Raw genomic sequence first — 21,469 nt, forward strand, 5'->3', positions numbered from 1 at the left:
ATATTTCATAAGGGCAAATGTGTTCAGACTGGTTTTGTGATGTGTAGCCTATACAGCAGTGGTGCCCAAACATTTCGCTATGAAAGGCAACAATAAATATTGCATTAGTTCAAGATAAAATGTTATACCATTATACCATTAATTTATGATTTAATATTAAAAAAAAAGAATAAGTAAATAGAAAATATGACTCTGTAATGTGCTTAATTTATGTAGGGTAAGTTTCAAAGTTCCAGTTTAGTGAAACTTGTACTGTAGTACAATAAGAAGCAACCTAATTTATAGTACATTATAGAAGAGTCTCTGCAAGAGTGAAAGTGAAAGTTTAAAGGACTGTGGTGAGACCTGTGATGTATGGTTAGAGCAGGCGTCACCAACATGGTGTCTGCGGGCACCAGGTAGCCCGCAAGGACCACATGAGTAGCCTGCGGGCCTTTTCTAAAAATAGCTGTTTCCTTCTTTGTTAAATCATTAACACGATCAGTGTCTTCACATAGATGAAGATCATTAATTATTGAAAATAACATATAATAAAAGGTAAATTGAGCACATTTATTTCAGATCAAACTGAAAACTGTGTGTATCAAACTGGTAGCCCTTCACATTAATCGGTACCCAAGAAGTAGCTCTCAGTTTCAAAAAGGTTGGTGACCCCCTGGTTTAGAGACAGTGGCATTGAGTAAAAGACAGGAGATGGAGCTGGAGGTAGCAGAGCTGAAGATTTTGAGGTTTTTGTTGGGAGTGATGAGGAGGAACAGGATTAGAAATGAGTTTATTAGAGGGACAGCGCATGTAGGACATTTTGGAGACAAGGTGAGTGAGGCGAGATTGAGATGGTTTGGACATGTGCAGAGGAGGGACATGGGGTATATCGGTAGGAGAATGCTGAGGATGGAGCCACCAGGAAGGAGGAAAAGAGGAAGACCAAGGAGAAGGTTTATGGATGTGGTGAATGAAGACATGCGGGTGGTTGGGTTAAAAGAGGCAGATGTAGAGGACATGAGGTATGGAGACGGATGATCCGCTGTGGCGCCCCCTAATGGGAGGAGCCGAAAGAAGAAGAGTTCAACACCTAATGTACATCTAATGCCTCTAACAATACAAATCAAACTGCTCCTTGTTTTTCTTTTTTCCCAAATTCTATTTCCCCCTATTAGTTCCTTTTTTATTATATTAATCATGGCGGTCAAATTAAAGATCACCATGGCCAACTTTGGTCTGTGGGTATCTGTGCTATATACTGTAGCTGCCCCATAAGCATTCTACACCTGAGGGCGCCATTTTAAATACAACTATATGCTATTTCAAGTTACCAAAAAAAAACCCACTTGATTAATAACCTAATAATAAGAGTTTAACGCTAACCTTTTACATTAAATCAACACCAAGATGTAATATACTGAGCATTTCGTTGCAGTACATTCACAATAGTCTTTTGGGATTACGATTTGTATCGTTTATTTTAACAATCGAATCTGCGTCCGCGGATCAAAGATTGACTCCACGCTGAAATTGCGTACAACGTAAAGCTCAAGATTCAATAAATCCGATCTACAACTCATATCTACAACTTTTACCCGGAAGCGATTGCATAAAGATCGGCGAATCTGCAACACGCATCCTCCCTGACACGTCATATGCAACTTCGAAGACGGAAACAGTCGTCGCGAATCCTGCGTGAGGTCGCTGAGCGCTTCTTCGCAGAGAGCTCGGGGCATTTACTCTAAAATGGGTATGGTTTTTTAAATCTAATTTAATTAATATTTTTTTGGTTGGTTATCTACGAAGTGTTACTGTTTTAATTATATCTGTTAGTCGACGCTTCCGTCAGCTGGATGTAGGAATCTCGGACATGCTAACAGCTAACAGAGCTAGCCGTGCTTCTTTAACCTGCTATTGGATCTTTAATGAAGAGCTTGTTGTGTGTTTGTTAATAGACTTATTACACATACTCTTAGTTATTTGTTATACTGTTATTTGACAGTTATTTTGTCTCAAATATATCTATTTTGAGTAAATGATATCCAATATCTCTCTCTGTTGGATGTGTAATCTGCTAGTTTTGGTGCAGGAGCCATTATATCTCCAGTGTTCCTTTAATGTAGAAAGTATGGAGCAATTTGGGCTCTTTATTTATTAAAGTTAGTTATGTAGTATCCTGACTGACAGTCAGCTTCAGCCTCATTTAAGATTCGTTCACTGTCACAAGACATTCACTTCTTGCTGTCATGCTCGGGGTGTCATTTTTTTGTTAGCAAATCAGTCTAAAAGGTCCAATATGTGCTGCTACTTTTATTTAGTCGATAATGAGCCATGCAATGAAAGAGGGAAGAATTTTGTTTGTAAATACATTTCCTTGACTTAATAGGATTTCAGGTGTAAAAGCAACTAAAATATCCAGATGAGTTGGTTGTTAGAAAGAACTGAACTTCAAGATCAATCTGATGCATCCCAGTGCCTCAAATCACCATCACCCAGTTATGAAAGAGCTCCTGGTGAATGATTGTGCTTTGTGTTGTTTCCTACAGGGGGTTTCTTTTCCAGCTTGTTTTCGGGTCTCTTCGGCACGAGAGAGATGAGAATTCTGATCTTGGGTTTGGACGGTGCGGGAAAAACTACAATCCTTTACAGACTGCAAGTTGGAGAAGTTGTGACCACCATCCCAAGTATGTTAAAGCAACTCGATCAGAACCTGAAAGATGATGATGATGATGATGATGATAATAGTAATAGTTATAATAATAATAATAATAATAATAATAATAATAATAAAAATAAAACATCTGGGGACATGTTTGTAAATTTTGCTTTCCAATCACAGCTATTGGTTTCAACGTTGAAACCGTGACTTACAAGAACCTGAAGTTCCAAGTGTGGGATCTGGGCGGCCAGACAAGCATCAGGTAGCATGGTTTATATTCGTGCTGATGTTTTAGAGAGCAGTCTTTCTGACAAGTGGTCTGGAAAAGAAAGCTGTTTAAATGTCATTGTTTTTTTTACACGTTTAAACTCTTATTGATTTCAATTGAAATTCTGTTATCAAACGAGTGTAGAGCCAGGACACACCGATCAGTTGTTTTTGGACGTTCTCTTTCATTACAGAACAATAACAGAACTTTCAAGCTGAAAACTTTGTTGATAATTATGCATTCTGGTTAAAACATTTTTTTTTTTTCTTTTTTTTTCCTCTCTTCATACTTTTTATGCCAGTTTTAAATAGCAAGTAGAGGATTTTCCTATGATGATGTTTATCACCTGAAATGAAGGCTGATAATGAACAAGACGCGCATTTATCTCTCCTCAGATCTGAGTGTCCTCATATGCCAAAAGTAATGTCGGGTTCATATGAGGATGAGAGTATTGTATAGGGAACAGGGATTAACTGGTTGGATGAGCTGGAATTAAAAGTGCAACATGTGCATTCATATTGGATGTTTGTGTTTCCCAGGCCGTACTGGCGCTGCTATTATTCTAACACAGATGCCGTGATCTACGTTGTGGACAGCAGCGACCGTGACAGGATGGGGATCTCGAAGTCTGAGCTGGTGGCCATGCTGGAGGTAGATAAAAAGAACTGGTCTTCTCACTGGATTGTGTTGTATCGTGGATTTGATGTCATCGATGGTTTCTGTTCCTGCAGGAGGAAGAGCTGAAGAAGGCCATCCTCGTTGTTTTTGCCAACAAACAGGATATGGAGCAAGCCATGACACCCACCGAGGTCGCCAACTCCCTAGGGTTACCTGCTCTCAAGGACAGGAAGTGGCAGATCTTCAAAACATCTGCAACTAAAGGAACAGGCCTGGATGAGGCCATGGAATGGTGTGGACTTTGTAATGGGCGGGGAACTTTTTTACAAATGAAAAGTTGTTTGCTGAGTCGTAAAGCTTTTGTTTGCATTTTTCTGTGCAGGTTGGTGGAGTCTTTGAAGAGCCGACAGTAACTGCACTTGCACCACTCCCTGTAAATATTTGTGCATCTTCTGATTCTTGTTGAAAGACTTTGGTGCCCTTTGGACCAGTGACTGCATTCCCATTTCCCCTTTATGTAAAGGCGTTTTTTTTGTTTGTTTGTTTGTTTTCTCCATTGTACCCTCTACATTAAAATGAAGCTGCAGTTACAGAAGATCCGGGCATCAGTACATCCTGAAAAGTGAACATCCACTTCACAGCTGGAGACTGAACACGAGCTGTGGGAAGAACAGTGATTCTATTGTTTTGCCGGTTCATCCATACTGATGCCAGTTAGACCTGTTCTCCCTGTAAGACACGTCCACTACATTGGAGTTTCCTATCCATAGGATTTGCTTCTTGTCTTTTCCCCCTTTAAGCTTGTGGTACCAGACTGTTGACTGTCGCTACTCCTTTTTCTTCTTCTACTCCTGCTTTTTTCTGAACATTTAATCAGTCCTTCAAGCTTTGATATCTACACTTGGGTATTTTAGTGGGTTATTTAAGACTAATTGTTGTTTGTATGCAGTGGATTTGTCATTGCGTGTTTATATACAAGCATGTACAGTGGACAATATTATTTGTTGTGTTAACACTGAAATAAATCTGGTATTGACAGGCGTTTGTTTGGCTACACTGTAGAGGTGAATGTATGTCGTGCCCTATTGTTAACAATGAATCAAAAGCAAACTAATGAATGAAAATAATTCTTTTTGAACACACACTTTCATTTTCCTGTTTAATACTTTGAATACTTTCGGTAAGCGTTTAAAGTCTCTACAGCCCAGCTGACGTGCATGTTTTTACTTGTATCATTCTCATCACTATATTACGGAAGGTCCTGGATTAAATATTTACATTTATGGCAGATGCCTTTATCCAGAACAACTTACAACTGAGCAGTGGAGGGTTAAGGGCCTTGCTCAAGGGCCTTGCTCAAGGGCCCAGCACTGGTAGCACGGTGGCGCTGGGATTTGCTTTTAAGGTGATCACTAATACTAGTCTGTTAGTCCATGTGATTTATTTCAGTATCTGTGCTGACTGATGTAAACGTGTATAATTGTTTAAAGTCGGGTGTGTAGAGGGATTAAGTATTGTTCTTTATTAATCACTGAGTGCTTGAAGCATGAGAAAAATGTAGGGTTTAGTAACAGGTCAACTTGTTTATTACAATTATTTCTAAACGTCTTCCTTATAGTGACTGAGACATTCAGGTGCAACTTATTAACCAGGAAACTTTTTATAGCACATAATGGGTGACATGAAGGAAGTAGATATTTGAAAATACATTGGTGTATTAAAGGCTAAAACCAAATGAAATGTATAGTGCATCCTTTTATGTGCATATCTGTAAAAAATTGATTTACAGATTATGATATATTATGATATATAATTTTTGTCACTGTTCAGCAAAAAAAAAAAAGGGTGGGGGGAGATGAATATAATAATTTGCTTTCCATTTATTACCAGAAAAGTGCAGCAAGGAAATGCTCCCATACATGTGATTTAAATGATGCTGGAGGCTTTTCAAGTTCTGCTCCTACGCTAGCTGTTGTTGATGACTGATTAACTTGCGCCGTTCACCACGACTGCTGTGTGTAGTTACAGAATAACTTAAAAAGCAAAATCGGCAGGGGGAAAAATGAAGATGAATCCGCGGTTCCACGTGAGTCAACTGTAATCCGTGTCACCCCTAATATTGAGTAGTTATACCTGATACATGTTCTTAGCTGATTGCTTTTAATACTGAAACAAATGCATAGGAGAAGCATTTTGTAAATTCTCCTTCATTTGGAAATTGATTTTATGCTGGTTTGAATTCTTATGCATGTTTCATTTATTAACAAAAAAAAAAACAATTGTTTGTTACATGTTGTACAACTTCAAACAGAAACACATTTATGCAATGCAACACCATCTGGGTAACAACTGCATCCAGAAATCAAGTTGACCAGATACAAAAGGTTTAACACAAAAGATTTTACTGAACCATGGCCAAGTCTCTGAGTGAACTGCGTTTGCTTCTTTTTGCTTTGTGCCCTGGCCGTAAAAATTCTATTTTTCTTTTCTTTGCCTCCGTTTTCTTTTGGTGCTTCTTGATCTTTTTCCTAGCAGCAATATCAGGATTGGCCACAGCCTAAAAAACAAACGGAAAAAGAAATAAGCAATTGTGGTGACACCACAGTAACCAGCTTTACACGAACACAATGAGCACGGTTTCTCTAAAAACTCACCTGCACTGCCTTGTGTTTCTTGCGTGAGGCTCGTCTCTGTGAGGCCTCCTTCTGCACAGCAGCAAAGGCAAGCGAGAACTTCTCAAGACCTACCAGCTTCTTTAGCAGCTCAATGAGCTCCTGTGCCAGGTTCTTCAGTGTCGAGTCTGAGGTGATCAAATCAGATTAACATGAATCAGGAAATTAAACAGATGAAATCAATAACGGTCAATAAATGGTCGCAACAAAAGTTTCAGACCTTGGTCTGCATACGTGCTGTCCAGTTCTCTGTAGAGCGGCGCAATGATGGTAGTCAGGTAGGGGCCGAGGCGATCTTTACCAAGGTCAACAGCTATTGCGCCCAAAAACTTAAAAACACACGTTCTCTGTGAAAAATGAAAAAAATAATATCAGCAATTATTAATCAAGACATTCATAACTTACAGCAGGGAACACAAACAGTCAGAGTTTTCGGACACCAGACTTGAGTACCCAGATTTGCTTTTTGAACATCCCTTTCCAGAGTTTGTTCACCTTTGCTATTGTAAAAAGCTCCACATTTCTTTTCCACTAAAGTTTGGCCACAGGAGCATTAGTGGTGTCAGATATTGATGCTGGGTGAAGAGCTCTGGGGTGTTCCAGAGGTGTTCAGTGGGGTTGAAGTCAGAGCTCTGGAACTGGAGTTTTTCTCATCCATGACACACGTGATAAAAGAGCTTGCTTAGTTCCAGTGAAAGGGAATTTTTAATACTCTGATCAGGCATAACATTATGACCTCCTGCCTAATATTGTTTTGGTTTCCCTTTTGCTGCCTGAAGAAGCATAAACTTCTACAGCAATTTAAGCTACAGAAAATCGTCTGTTGGATCAGACCACACGGACCAGTCTTCGCTCCCCACGTGCATCAGTGAGGCACCACCCATTACCCTGTCGCCGGTTCACCACTGTTCATTCCTTAGACCATTTTTGATAGATACTGACCACTGCACACCGGGAACCGCCCACAAGAGCTGCAGTTTTGGAGATGTTATGACTCAGTCGTCTAGACATCCCAATTTGGCCCTTGTCAAACTCGCTCAAATCCTCACGCTTGCCCATTTCCCCTGCTTCCAACACATCAACTTTGAGGAGAAAAATTTTTACTTGCTGCCTGATATGTTCCACCCACTAAGAGGTGCCATGATGAGGAGATAATCAGTGTTATTCACTTCATTGCTCATAATGCTACAACATCAATGTTATTCCTGGTCAGTGTGCAGTGTAGACCACTGTGTGGGGAAGGGGACAGGTGTCCATCTACATTTTCCATATTTTCTGATTAGTAAACTAGCCTGTTTTTTTTCATGGGTTAATTCTCCCATGTGAAGTTCAAAAAGGCTTAGAGTCAGTGGCACTAATTAAACCTGGCAATGTGAAGCACCTCTACAAAAGCATAGCCAATAAGAATCTTCGTATTTACAGCCACAAACTAATCAGTAATGTTCAGACAGAAATGAGTTATAAACTATTTCGGTTTACTAGTACACTTTCTGTACTAACTTTAACTGCTCACCTTCACTGGCTCTTTGGGGGTGTTGGCTGCTTCTCTCTTAGCGACCAGTGTGAGCTTCTTAATCACCCAGAGCAGAGACGGTGGGCGATTATCCTCATGCTCCTCTAGAATCTTTTGTTGCCGAAGCTCCTCTTCTTCCTCGTCCTGCCCCTCTATTATCTGCTGTTGCTCCTGATCGTCTTCTTCATCAACCTGCTCTTCATCTCCACTCTCTTTCTCCTCCTCTGTTTCTTTCATCACATCTTCTACTTCTTTTTTATCCTCCTCCAAGTCAGACTCAGGCGAGATAAGATAGATCACCTTGGCCACGAAGAGCAGGTTCTTGATTACCTGTTGACAGAAATAATATATCAACCCATTACTGCTGATGGTTTTCAGCTGGTGTTTAATTCGCCTTAGGTATGATTTCCTACCTGCTCGCCAGCACTGATGTCCAGGAACTTGGACTGCAGCTGGTGACAAAACGACAAGACCAGCTCCCTCATCTGAAAGTGAAGAGCAGGAAATGAGGTCATGTTTGACTGCTCGAATGAAATAACATTGTCCAGTGTGGCACTACTTAGATTCTGATATTTAAAGACTCTTACCCTCTTGTCCAGGCTGGTTGAGAGGTAAGAGGAAGCCACTGGCTGGCTGTTTTGGGAGGCATTTCTCTCAGAGTGCCACAGAGACAGCAGAGATTCTGGTTTTTGAGCAGCGAAAAGCAGGCCAAAGATCTGAGAAGCAGTCAGCCAAACCCAGGAGTGAGGATAGCGCAGGTGAGCTTCAATGTGACCTAGAAGAGTACAATTTGTTATTGGATTACACCAGAGTTTGATACAGTCGATAGTGTTTCTGATTCACCGGAAATCCACAGGCCAATGTTTAAATCCAGGGATTAAAGTGACAAAAATACCTCATGACTTAGACTATAAAACAAATCTGTTCTGTTCTAGCTCGCACTGACTTGCTTTCCACAAAGATCCCGTAAACAATACAAAGAGATTAGTTTGTAAAGCAGGGAGCAACATGGAAAACTCTTGTACTTTAACTGAACCTCTCCATTTTTCACTAAACTCAGGATTAAGGATTTGCATGAGTTTGACAAGTGATAAACTGTGAAGTCTAGACGACTGAGTCAGAACATCTCCAAAACCGCAGCTCTTGAGGGATGTTTCCCAGTCTGCAGTGCTCAGTATCTATCGAAAGTGGTCCAAGGAAGGAACAGAGGTGAACCGGCGGACAGGGTCACTGATTCATGTGGGGAGCGAAGGTGTGGTCCGATCCATTAAAAAAAAGGGGAATAACACTGAATTGTGAATACTCAATAGAATTTAACTTCATGAAAGCAAGATTACAATATCTGCTTTCTTCCCCATAATGCCGCAAGAAATTGTCTCGTGTGAAAATGTTTGTCACAATATATGGAAAAAACAGTTTGGTGTACGTATGTGAGTGTCCCTGTGAGTATGTGTGCTCAGGGGCGCCGTTAGGGGGGGTGCAGAGTATGCCAGGCATATGGGCCCAAGAGAACGCTAGGGGGCCCCACAATCATCAATTAAAAATTTTCCAATTAGTTTTTTTTTATCGTAGATACACATATATTTTAAATAATAACACTGTGGTGAAATTAAATAAATTCCCTGTGAATAAAATTCAACTATATTACCTTTATTATTAATAATATAAGATATAACATATTAATATATATACAGTACAGACCAAAAGTTTGGACACACCTGCTCATTCAAAGAGTTTTCTTTATTTTTATGACTATGAAAATTGTAGAGTCACACTGAAGGCATCAAAACTATGAATTAACACGTGGAATTATATACATAACAAAAAAGTGAACTGAAAATATGTCATATTGTAGGTTCTTCAAAGTAGGCATCAAGAGAATGCCAAGAGTGTGCAAAGCAGTAATCTAAGCAAAAGGTGGCTACTTTGAAGAACCTACAATATGACATATATTCAGTTGTTTCACACTTTTTTGTTATGTATATAAGTCCACTTGTGTTAATTCATAGTTTTGATGCCTTCAGTGTGACTTTTCAATTTTCATAGTCATGAAAATCAAGAAAACTCTTTGAATGAGAAGGTGTGTCCAAACTTTTGGTCTGTACTGTATATATATATATATATATATATATATATAAAATAATACATATATATTTCTTTATTTTCATGACTATGAAAATTGTACACTGTATATATGGGGACAGAATTTTGGGCCCCACATATATATATATATATATATATATATATATATATATATATATATATATATATATATATATATATATATATATATATGGGGGCCCAAAATTCTGTCTTGCACACCCCTTAAAACTGTTAATTGCGCCCTGTGTGTGCTTACCCCAGATGCTAGTGAGAGTGTCCTCGGGTTTGTTGAGCTCCAAGAAGCCACATTCCTTGATGAGCTTGGTGATAAGGGTGAGATAATAGAAGAGTAACCTGTCTGCAGCCTTCTCGCTTTCTTCCTCTTCAATCTAAAAAATAAAAATAAATTAAATCAAACAAACAAAATGTAATTTGACTTACAGATCCACGTTTGTCTTGCATATGTAACTCACATCATGTTTAACACTTTATACCTCAGTCAGTAACAGGACTCTTACACTAGTACTCACATCTTCAAAGTTGCCAGTATGGATTTCTTTCTCTACTAGAGGCAGCAATGAATCCAGTCTGCGAACGAATTGCTCCCCTTCTGCTTCTACAAAAAGGCCACACACCTGAGCACCTAATCTCCTTAACGCCACCTGTACAAACAAACATACACAGAAAAAAAAGTACAATCATTTTCTTTTTTACAAAGAAAATGTATATGCAAATATTCACACAGTATTCAAATCAGTGCAGTTTAATTTACCTTCTCTCCAGTCAGCCAGCCATTGACCAAAGTGAACATGGAGTTCTGGTGCGTTACGTCTAACTGACCCAGTAGTGACTTAATGGCAAGTGAGGCCATTTTCTTACAGCGTGCTGAATCATCATTCACCATAGCCAGAGACAGAGGCACAAAGAAGAGTCCACAGTGCTCCAAGAGGAAAGACTGTACACAAACATAGAGTGAGATAAACCCAGATATCAGCTACAGATTAAACAGAAAGAATAGATATTCAAATGCCCAAGACGGAAAGCTTACCCGAGGGAATGTTTGGAAAATGAAGGCCATCATCTCGAGGGCAGACTGTCTTCCTGTGTCATACTCATATCTGCATGAATAGGGAAATTCAGCAAAACAATCCAATCAAGGTAACTTTTAAAGGTATTTTCAGTCATTTTGTCAGAAGTTAGCTAGATGTTAGTGATTTAAAAAACAAAATCAACAAACTGATCAACAAATTGATACGCTGCATTCCTAAAACACATTTCCAAGCCTTATAACACATAAAATGCTTGTGAAATAAGTATTTAAATTCCTGGTAACTGACCCACCAGCTGATCAACATTGGTTAAATATTGGTGGTTCATGTAAATCATTAGTTATTGGACTGATTGTTTAGCGCCTCAGGAATGCAAAGACAAAAACACTATAGTAAAGTACTTACGTGAGCTGGGAAACAATAAAGTCAAAATGGTTTTTAAGCTTCTTCCCAAGTGGATAATCAATGAGATACTTCAGATAGATCTAAAAAAAAAATAATTATATTAGACACTTCTGAAATGATGATGATGTTGGTGAGTAAAGGTAACAAAGGCAATACTGACCTGTCTACAACGGACGCGGACCTGCTCATTCGAGCCATTTATGGACAGTTTGGCAACTTTTTTCATCACCTCCTCCATCTCTGGTACCACCAGCTTCTTGGAAAGGATCGCCTAAAACACAGAGCATTTATTAGACCAAACAGCGTCTCTTCTAGCTTTTTAACTGGAATGTCACACAAAGCAACTGTCTGCCTTATTCTCAAAAACACTCAAGAGCGTAATCGATTTTCTATATCAACGTCAAAGTTTTTGTTTTTTCCATGTTGTCTCATGGGGTTTTTCCATGCCATGACAGAACAGAAGCTACCTCCTAATTTCTGTAAAGCCACTTTGTGACCAGGTCTGTACAAAAGAACTATACCTATAAAATCTAAATGAATTATATTAATGTATTAGGACCTTCTAAAAAAAACTGTTTACTAGACAAAGATGGACAATTACATAAATAATTTAAAGCTACTGAAAATGAAGTAATCAGGATGTATTAATGTATACTTATAGGCATGGAGTTCACACTACAAATCAGAGGTCTATGAGAAAAAATAAATAAAGCACTCCACATAAAACCTAGGCCTAGGCATAACGTAGTGAGCTAACGTTAGTGCAGCACTTTCAATGAAAAACATGTAGGTTCATATATTTGCGATGTACAGATAGACAGATAGAATTCTCTTTATGTTAAAGTGTGATTACAATTATTGTATGTATGAAATCACTTAATGAATTAACAACTGTTATATCTGGGCCTAAATTTACTTTGAGCAGGCCGAATGCTGTGGCTTGGCGAGAATTATCATAGATGTCCTCTTCAGCGTATCCCAGCAGCACTTGCAGCTGTGTATCAGAGATGCAGTTTTTCGCCACACTCTTCACTAAGACAGTTATGACCTAAATGACAAAAACAGAACAAACCAAAAACTGGGTGAGATTGATATAAAGCAGGAGGATCTAAGCAGAGTTCATATGATCAGATAAGCATGTGTAGGTCAGCTGGTCTGTGCACCTTGAAGCAATTCTGGACGAGGTGAAAGTTTTCTCCATGACCAGCACCTGCTTTAGCGTAGTCCTTCAGCAGAACGAACAGCTGCTTGGTGATTTGTTCTGCATTTTGCTCCACTGCAGGAAGAGGGAATTTCAGGATCCAGATGAAGCCCTGCAGAGACTCAGTGATCACCTAAACACACACATACAAACTAGGGTTACACATAAAACATATTGGAACTTTATAAACACAGTTTAGTGAACATCCAAAAAGTAAAGCCACTCCCATCACTAGTGAGTCACAAAGACAAACCTTGACATGCATGGAGTTGAGACAGTCCAGCAGAAGTAAGACAAATGGGTCTAACATCTCTCGCACTGATGCCACGGAGGAGTTGACCTTGGAATTTCTCAAACTACCATGGAGCAGCTATATGTGTACATGGACATCATAATTTTAAGAAAGTCAAGTCACAGTAGACATATTTAGAATGCAATCATTCAACCAGATATCAAGTCAACAAATTCATTTAGATAATATTTGTGTTCTTACATTCAGTCCAGTGTCCACTAGAATGTGTATATTGGTCTGGCGGCTAAGGGCTGCCTTCACTACACCTCTCTTCGGGGTGGGGGGCAGGAGCAAGCAGCTTGGAGGTGGCAGTCGGGGGTCTGGAGGAAGAGCGGACTTCTGCCTAAACCACAGAAAGACAACCTGTTTTGATCTGTCTGAACTATAGTCAATTACTTTCTTGTGTGTGTTAAAGAGAACAAGAAGAGGGTGAAAAACATACTTGCTCTTGCTCGTGATGAGTGGCAGGCTCTGGCTGATCAGACCGTGACTCAGCAGCAGGATTGACTGAGGGGTCATACACTGATTCAGCAGAAGTCCTGTTACAACTCTCCTCAAAACACTGTGCACTCGCCGGGACACCTTCAGGCTGGCCGTCCTCTCCAAAATCTAGTCGTGCACAAGCGTTGTCACTGAAAATGCTTGCCGACAAAGGTTTTCAATTCTGTTAACAAAAAATGCCAAGTCATTGACTACTTACCTCTTTAAGGGGAATAATGAGCTGTGTGACTCTTTCCTGGCTGCAGAACTGACCCAGAAACTCATACGAGTCCGAGCTCTTGCTGTGACGGGCCTCCATTACTTTTGAGACGATACCTTTGATATCCTTCTCCGCCGCAAGAGAGCCAAAGAGCTCGTTGTTAAAAATCTAAAAAAAATTAATAAATAAAATAAAAGTTTCACAACATCAGCCAACGCTCACTTTACTTATCCAACACTGATTACAGCACAGACCGGATCAGTCACCTTTATCAGAATGTCCAAGCAAGGGTCGAGTTCTCCAGCTTTCAAAGAAGGTTTTAGGGTTAAGAGTAAATGGTAAACAGTGAAGGTCAATACATGGATCTGAAAAACAGGGAAAACAAATGAATATTTCAGTGCAAGCTAGTTTAGGTATAGGGGCAGTTAGTAGAGGGTATTCTTTACCTGGTAGCCCTTTACAAGAACACCCTGCATCTCTGTGAGAACATACTGCAGGTAATTATGTCCCAAGGCCTCAATAATCTTGATCAGCGTGCTTCGGGCGACATCACGGATCTCCTGGAAACGACTCTTTAGGTGGACACACACTTTGAGGAGTATCCTATATATAGATAAATGTACAATATACTACTTAATACAGACTTTAGCTAAATAATAGAAAAAATAATTATATGAAATATATATATATATTACAGTATGACCATTTGTCCATTTTGAAATGTTAATATTTGTTTTAAGTTGATGTCATTTTATATCCTTTAATTTTATCCACATAAGATTCCAACATACACACAGTACACACCCAGGCAAGTTGGCTTCCATAACTTCCTGTGGAAGAGTCTGCATGAGGCGGACCATAGCAAAGGCGATTGGCACTCTTACCACCTCCTCATCCTTAACTTCCTTTGATTTCACCGTCTTGTGTTCATCATCTCTTTTTACCTACACACAATCATATATTATCATTTTTTTCAAACTTCTATCATTTGGTAGAGACAATCAAAGCACATATAAGACAAAAGTGAGAATGAAAAACATTAACCTTGGCTGTTAGGCATTTTTGTAATCTGGGCAAGACACTCTGAGTGACAGTCTTATGAATGGAGGAGATAAGAGACTTCAGTTCCTCTTCACTCTGTGGAAGGCCACTGCTAACAACAGGGGGCCTTCTCCTCGGCTTAGCCTCAGTGCCTTTTTTGATCTTGGTGGAGTCACCGTCACCTGTGTCCATTCCATCAGCTTCTGTGGCAACAGCATCAGCATCATTGGTCTCCATGGCATCCTCCATGTCACTTTCATCTGAATCCATAACTTCTGCTTGCTCTTCCTCTGCTTCTACCTCCAGAATACTTGGCTCTGAAAAGAAAAGAAAATCATGATTATGGCTAAACCTATTGTGAGTAGAGATGCTAAAGTTGTAGGAACATTATTCCCCTCAACTCACCATCTGCCTTTTTGTTCTTGGCTGCCTCGATTTCTTTGCTCAGACTTTCCTGGTCGAAGTGAAAGGCTTCCAGAATAATCAGCAGCAAACTGTACAAGGGAGCAGTGTAGCAGGGTTACTCGTGTTTACCAGACACATACTACAATCCTAGAAAAACACAACGCTTCCTCACCTTACAGCCAGTTTCTGCTCAACTATTCCTGTTTGGAGCACATGGATAAAGTGCTTGAGGTAGTAGAGGTACTTAGACCAGGTCAGGCGTTTACAGACTGCGCCAATAACTTCGACTGCTGCGGAGGTCATAGCTTCATGCTGCATATTGGAACATAGTTTATTGCTCTTAACATTAATAGCAGACAACATTAAGGTAACATAACAGAATAAAGGTAACATTTTAGAAATTAGAAAATTATAGTGTCTGGTGTTGAAGCTAGACTTTTATTTTACCTACACTTTTACCAATCACATACATTATTTATAAGGGGTGTAACAGTACACGCATTAATGCCAAACCATTTTCGTATAGGACTTTTCGTGCATTTTGTGTACGTTACACCCCTAATATTTATATATAAACTGTGAGTTCTGTAACTGTAATTACCTTCAGGAGTTTCTCATCAAATAGTGCAATCATGGCATAGGGCATGATAAAGTTCTGCATGGAGCGGGAAGACATCACCACTATGCCGTCTGTCAGCTGTTTGGCAAACTTTCTGAGCGCTCGTCCCCTACGATGTATCTGAAGTCCAGAAACAGAATAGATTAATGGTCAGGTGGTGCTAAAATTAAGATGTTTGTGAATCTTGAGATGAGACATTCTGAATGTGTGGTAAATGGTGCCTCTACCTGTATGTGCTTCATGTGCTCAAAGAAGTCTGACTCAGGATCCGAGTAGTTGGTGAGCTGCACCAGGTCTCTAAATTCTGAGCGATTGGGGAAGGTTTTGACCAGACAAGCCAGAACTGAAGTGTAATCGTTCCTTACACTCTGTATACAGAAAAAAGAACAGGTTCATCAATGTGTGTTTCTTTTGATCTCAGCCTTAATTGTTATACTAATTTGATAACCATAAGTGTACCTCTGTCCTGCTCTTTAATCCTCTCCTAACGGCATCTAAAACAGTGTACTGCACAATCTCTTTGTAATCCTGTTCCATGCAGCCCACTGCAGCCAGCTGCTTGAGTATAGCTGATAGACATAAATTGGCGCTGTCTGCCAGAGACATGTCCCCAGTCTAAAACACACAGACAATTCCAGCACCAAAAATATTACCTGATCTCACCAGAATAAAAGCGTATAGTTCATAAGAAAAGTAGAAAATGTATTAATAAATGTAAATTCTGTAGTTTTAAAATATGGGATGGTAGATTTATTAAATGAGCTTGAAATACCATTAGTTAACATTTATTGCACATGTCAAAAGAGGTGCCTCTCAAACACAAAGATGTTTTATACTCACTTCAAAAGAGTGGAAGCAGTTGTGCATGATGACCATGAGGTATCTTATGTCTAGTGTTTTCATCTCTTCAATGTGTTTGACCGACTTCTGGAATGCCATCAGGCGAACATCGAAGTGAATCTCATCTAGATGCCGACTATCAAATGCATTAAGCTGGAGAGAAGAGGAGAAGAAAAGAGGAGAGGAGAGGACAAGACAAGACGAGACGAGACGAGACGAGACGAGACGAGAAGAGAAGAGAGAAGAGAGAAGAAGAGAAGAGAAGAGAAGAGAAGAGAAGAGAAGAGAAGAAGAGAAGAGAAGAGAAAGGGAGAAGAGAAGAAGGGAGAGGAGAGGAAGGGAGAGAAGATGAGAAGAGGGAGAGAAGAGAAGAGAAGAGAAGAGAAGAAGAGAAGAGAAGAGAAGAGAAGAGAAGAGAAGAGAAAAGGGGAGAGGAGAAGAGAAGAGAAAAGGGGAGAAGAGAAGAGAATTATTGTATAAAAACCACTACACAGAAATGAACCCAAAAACATTACTCTCTGATCTGTAATGATCTCTTACCTCAACAACAACATCGGCTATGTACTTCAGTTCATTGTCCAGGTCAGACAGTGTCTGTGCAGGAGAAAAGTCACCCAAAATGCAGTCAGTGATTGTTGGTTCTGAGATAAACTGTGAATAGTGATACAAAGCTAGACGGATCATAAGTATCTGACCTTGAATATCTCACACAAGACTTTACGGCATGGCTTGTTGCGTACGTTGGAGAAGAGTTTACTAAGAGGCTTCAGGAAGACCGTGGGTTCTGAACATTGCCTAAGCAGGTTCTGCACTGTGTTGAGAATGTCCAACTCGGTCTCCTGTTTGAGAAGAAAACAAAAATATATCTAAATACTGTATTTGTTAAATGAATCCATTAAAAATAATGCACAGCATACCAAGTTTACACTGATGTAATAGAGAAGGATTATACCTCAGCAATGTTTGGCTTATGGAGGTACGGCAGCAGAAGACGTACAAGCGTTGAGCTCTGTTCCTTATCAGCGACAAATCGACTGATCCTGATAGAGAACAAGAAAATAAACAGTCATACCTGTATATAATCAGATAACATATCACGAGCTGTAAGCAGAAAAGCTGCGCATACTTGGACAGGATGTTAAGCTCCTTGCTAACTTGAGCTCGGAATTTCTTCTTTTTAAGGCGATCAGAGTTGCGCACAACTCCACCGAGGTACTGAAGTACAGCAGGGATGTGAGGTAAGAGCAGCCTCGAACCTATAGTCAAAGACTCTGTGTATAAAAGAAAAATGGATGATTTTAATATACATGGTAACTGGGGTAAAAAAATGAGAGAACACTATAGGTGTCTTGTCTTGCTCTCTACCTTTAGTGATGTCTGAACCAGGCACTAGCTCAGGAATAACACACCCATTGACGCTCAGCGGTGTCACTGTCGCTGCCTCTGCCTCAGTCTCTTCCTCCGTCTCAGAAGGTGTAAAGTCTGGTGTGTTCAGTAAATTCTCACAGATGTCCATTACCATGGCTGCTGTTTTAGGAGAGACATTTTTGGAAGACAGTAGAGCCAAGACGTTGAGCAGGATGTCACACTCCGGGTGGTCTGGTCTCTGCTTAGCCAGCAAAGGGAAATACCTAAGGGGTTATACATATAGGGTTATAGTTATGCATATTAATAACGATTTCTTTATTCATGATGAGTCCTGAGAAACTTAATCCACCTTAACAGTAACCTTAAAAAAAACAACAGAAATATCTTAAACAAAAAAAAAAATGCGGACTGATGGCATGGAGTAACTTTCTTCAAAATGATATGGAAGAAATGAAAACCTCACAGTATAAGACTGTTAGATTTATACAAAAGCACACAATCTAGTCACAATCTGATGTGTCTTTCCTACCAAGCTTATATGGTTAGAAACCATACATGGCTCATATGGCTGCAACCCCAAATCAAGGCCACAAAAACCTGCTACTCTTCTACTTTGATTATTACTGCTGTGAAGGTTCACCTCTAAACATGGTGCCTTATGAGGTACATGTAACCATAAATCCTGCCCCATTCTTTTTTCCAGATCCACTTGATTCAACCTCAGGATGGAGTTTGCTTCAATTAGAGACCACTCAGAGCAGCAGAGGGTGGTTCCATATAAACAGCCTAAAGTTACTGAGCAACTCAAGAACTATGAGGATGGATTTGGACTGTAATTAATCCAACCGTACTGCTACAATGGCTCAGAACTACAGTTGGCATGAATAGTTCTACATTAAAGCACCCACCAGTGAACAGTTTGCTGAACAGTACACCTCAACAATGATAAAACTATAATGAATGGACGTTCGGTGCCACCCAGATAATAATGGGTTCCTCTTAAAGTTTCTTCCTCATACCATTTTTAGGGTTTTTTCTCGCCACTGTCACCACCAGCTTACTCATTAGAGATAAACTAATCAGCACTAATGTATAAATTTAAACTTTATACCCTTTTTTTTCTCTGTATAGCTGCTTTTGGACAATGTCCATTGTTAAAAGCACTATACAAATAAAAAATTATTGAAATGAAAGTCTTTTTTTTTCAAAGATTAATTCAGCCATAAATTTCCCTAACCCCAGAGATATTTAATTGAAGACACTTCAGCTATTTAGTGAAGTATGTGAACTTTGATAAAAACAAACAGAACATTTATAGAAAATTAGAATTTTTAAACATCTTACCTAACATTCATGCTCCAGATATGGATCAATTTCAGGAGTGGCGTGGGAGCATAGGGGCTCTCTGAGGGCAAACGGCACACCTGAAGCACAGCAAAGAAAACGTTATATTACATATACAGCCGCCTCCGAATGTATTAGAACAGCAAAGCCAATTATATTCTTTTCGCTGTATACTACATATATTTGGGTTTGGGATCAAAAGATGAATATAAGACAATAAATCAGAATTTCAGCTTTTATGTCCTGATTATACCACATAAACAACCGAGAACTAGAACCACCCAATTCTTAAATAAACAAGAGTATATGAACAGTTAATCTTACAGCACATTAAAGTAAGATTTTGTTGCATAAACATGGGGAAAACCAAAGAACTGGTGGTGGCTTTCCGTAGGCACAAACAAACTTGATTATCATCAGTAAACATTCAGGGAAAGGACATTGTGAGAGTGGACTCTTACAAATACCTGGGTGTTCATCTAAACAGCAAACTGGACTGGACAGATAATACTGAGGCAATTTATAAGAAAGGACAGAGCAGACTCTTTCTGCTGAGGCGACTTAGGTCTTTTGGAGTGCAGGGAGAGCAACTAAAGACCTTTTTTAAATCTGTGGTGGCCTCAGCCATCTTCTATGGTGTGGTCTGCTGGTGCAGCAGCATTTTTACTGGGGACAGGAATAGACTGGACAAACTGATCAGGAAGACCAGCTTAGTCCTGAGAATTCCCCTGGACACTGTACAGGAGGTAGGAGAAAGGAGGATAGTAGCTAAACTATCATCATTACTGCAGAACGACTCTCATCCCCTGTATGAAACAGTTTCATCTCTGAGCAGCTCCTTCAGTGACAGACTTTTAGATCCTAAGTGTATGAAGGAGCGATACAGACGGTCTTTTCGCCCTGCTGCGATTAGACTTTACAATCAGAGCTGCTCCCAATGAACCAGTCACCAAAATATACACTGTTATTACTGTTTAACTGTGCAATAATAACAGTCAATTTTTTTTTAAAAGCAACAAATGTGCAATAACAATAATTTAAAACCGTGCAATATTACCTATGTGCAATATAGTAACTGCATTTAGCCAGTGACCCAAAGACATCCACCAACTGTTGCAATCATCTTTTATGATGCTTTTCCAGGCTTATTTTACATTCTTTTCTTCCAGTATCTTTCAGCTTCTTTTAGTTTGTTTTTGATAGATTTCTCTATTCAGTGCCCTTTTCAAAAGGTAAAATGCTGTTTATTGAGTTGAAGTCTGTTGATTGACTGGGCATTCTGAAACTTTTTTTTTCTCTGATAAAGTTTTTGTTGTGTTGGCAGTGTAGTTTTGGTGATTTTCTGTCATTGCCTTGATAATGATGAAGTTTAAACAATCATTCTAGCAGGGCACACTGGGCACAAAAAGGTGCAGTGTTCTAATTGGTTTAACCCATATGGATGACATTTTGACATACTGACATTCACCTTTTGATCTCAAACATAAACATCTTCATGATTATCTTCATTGCAAATAATTGGACATGCCATTTCAATACTTTTAAAGCATATGAACAGATACAGTATGTAAGCATCACACAGATAACACACAAATGAACACATGCTTCAGCCTACAAGACAAAAACATAGAAGAAATATATTTGTACACACAAAGCACAATGTACCTGAGGCCAGACAATAGCGTGAAATATGGCATCAATTTCATCAGCTGTGAATTGGTATGATTCGAATTTGTCAAAGAAGTCTTGGATGCGCAGAAGTCCCAGTCGCCTCAGGTTCTTCAGGGGGCCAACACAGCCAGGTTTCAGCTACAAAGACACACAGAGCATTGAGCCTGACTAATATTCCAATTCCATAAACAGATTTAAAAGCATAATTTCTATTCATAGAAAAAAGAAATATGGTTAAATGTTTCCCTTCTTTTTACCACTCTACAAACATTTTGTTCTTGGCACTTGGTTAGCAAACCTGCATTTCATATCACATGAGTCATAAAAATGTTTCCATGCAGTGCGACAAGATATTATTACATATTCATTTCACACACCTCTATTAAACATAACTTATTATTTATTTTATTTTTTTACTTTTGAAATGTTCTCTAAATGGATGGTTATAGCTCACCTGCTCTCTATGTTCCAGCAGCAAGGCCACAGAGGCAGTGATGCACAGCAGAATCTGCAGTAGCTTGGGCAAGTAATTTTGTAAAAGGTGGCCCAGTTTATGCAGCACTACATCTATAATGTTGAGCAGTGCATGCTGGCGACCCAGAGGGAGCACTGAGGAGGAGTCTGTCTCAGCCATGGCCCTCTCTACTGCACCTAGACATGTTCCTGCAGGCACCAGATGGGACACAGACTTATTAAGTTGCATATGAATGAAATGTTGT

At 39.5% G+C, this 21,469-nt stretch overlaps 2 protein-coding genes across 3 annotated transcripts in view; one reads left to right on the plus strand and one right to left on the minus strand.

Annotated features, from left to right (window-relative positions):
- Positions 1–1,581: 1,581 nt before the first annotated feature.
- On the plus strand, positions 1,582–4,568 carry arl1 (ADP-ribosylation factor-like 1). 2 transcript variants are annotated; one of them, XM_046872604.1, is made up of 7 exons: positions 1,582–1,732; positions 2,529–2,666; positions 2,822–2,903; positions 3,449–3,560; positions 3,641–3,819; positions 3,910–3,960; positions 4,109–4,568. In XM_046872604.1, exons 1-6 carry the CDS (start codon positions 1,729–1,731, stop codon positions 3,938–3,940), a joined length of 546 nt encoding a protein of 181 aa, XP_046728560.1. In that variant the 5' UTR covers positions 1,582–1,728; the 3' UTR covers positions 3,941–3,960; positions 4,109–4,568. The 2 variants fall into 2 exon arrangements, with proteins under 2 accessions (XP_046728560.1, XP_046728559.1); XM_046872603.1 differs by having other exon boundaries at positions 1,583–1,732; positions 3,910–4,568.
- Positions 4,569–5,760: 1,192 nt separating this feature from the next.
- utp20 (UTP20 small subunit processome component) overlaps positions 5,761–21,469 on the minus strand; it is a 28,816-nt gene continuing 13,107 nt past the window's right edge. The window contains exons 27-62 of the mRNA XM_046872601.1: positions 21,205–21,413; positions 20,745–20,888; positions 19,080–19,159; positions 17,733–17,998; positions 17,494–17,638; positions 17,320–17,407; positions 17,063–17,206; positions 16,908–16,961; positions 16,368–16,520; positions 15,987–16,142; positions 15,755–15,895; positions 15,510–15,647; positions 15,081–15,220; positions 14,909–14,997; positions 14,507–14,820; positions 14,267–14,406; positions 13,909–14,065; positions 13,729–13,827; positions 13,463–13,630; positions 13,205–13,371; positions 12,964–13,105; positions 12,724–12,840; positions 12,433–12,603; positions 12,186–12,317; positions 11,430–11,540; positions 11,270–11,349; positions 10,864–10,933; positions 10,588–10,770; positions 10,346–10,477; positions 10,072–10,204; positions 8,300–8,487; positions 8,126–8,197; positions 7,713–8,042; positions 6,420–6,546; positions 6,182–6,327; positions 5,761–6,084 (exon numbers count right to left, since the gene is read on the minus strand). Of these exons, the coding sequence (XP_046728557.1) occupies positions 5,929–6,084; positions 6,182–6,327; positions 6,420–6,546; positions 7,713–8,042; positions 8,126–8,197; positions 8,300–8,487; positions 10,072–10,204; positions 10,346–10,477; positions 10,588–10,770; positions 10,864–10,933; positions 11,270–11,349; positions 11,430–11,540; positions 12,186–12,317; positions 12,433–12,603; positions 12,724–12,840; positions 12,964–13,105; positions 13,205–13,371; positions 13,463–13,630; positions 13,729–13,827; positions 13,909–14,065; positions 14,267–14,406; positions 14,507–14,820; positions 14,909–14,997; positions 15,081–15,220; positions 15,510–15,647; positions 15,755–15,895; positions 15,987–16,142; positions 16,368–16,520; positions 16,908–16,961; positions 17,063–17,206; positions 17,320–17,407; positions 17,494–17,638; positions 17,733–17,998; positions 19,080–19,159; positions 20,745–20,888; positions 21,205–21,413 (5,282 nt within the window). The 3' untranslated portion in view covers positions 5,761–5,928. The remainder of the gene's footprint in view (positions 6,085–6,181; positions 6,328–6,419; positions 6,547–7,712; positions 8,043–8,125; positions 8,198–8,299; positions 8,488–10,071; positions 10,205–10,345; positions 10,478–10,587; positions 10,771–10,863; positions 10,934–11,269; positions 11,350–11,429; positions 11,541–12,185; positions 12,318–12,432; positions 12,604–12,723; positions 12,841–12,963; positions 13,106–13,204; positions 13,372–13,462; positions 13,631–13,728; positions 13,828–13,908; positions 14,066–14,266; positions 14,407–14,506; positions 14,821–14,908; positions 14,998–15,080; positions 15,221–15,509; positions 15,648–15,754; positions 15,896–15,986; positions 16,143–16,367; positions 16,521–16,907; positions 16,962–17,062; positions 17,207–17,319; positions 17,408–17,493; positions 17,639–17,732; positions 17,999–19,079; positions 19,160–20,744; positions 20,889–21,204; positions 21,414–21,469) is intronic.

The sequence above is a fragment of the Silurus meridionalis genome, chromosome 18 (genome assembly GCF_014805685.1).
Source record: "Silurus meridionalis isolate SWU-2019-XX chromosome 18, ASM1480568v1, whole genome shotgun sequence".
Taxonomy (NCBI): domain Eukaryota; kingdom Metazoa; phylum Chordata; class Actinopteri; order Siluriformes; family Siluridae; genus Silurus; species Silurus meridionalis.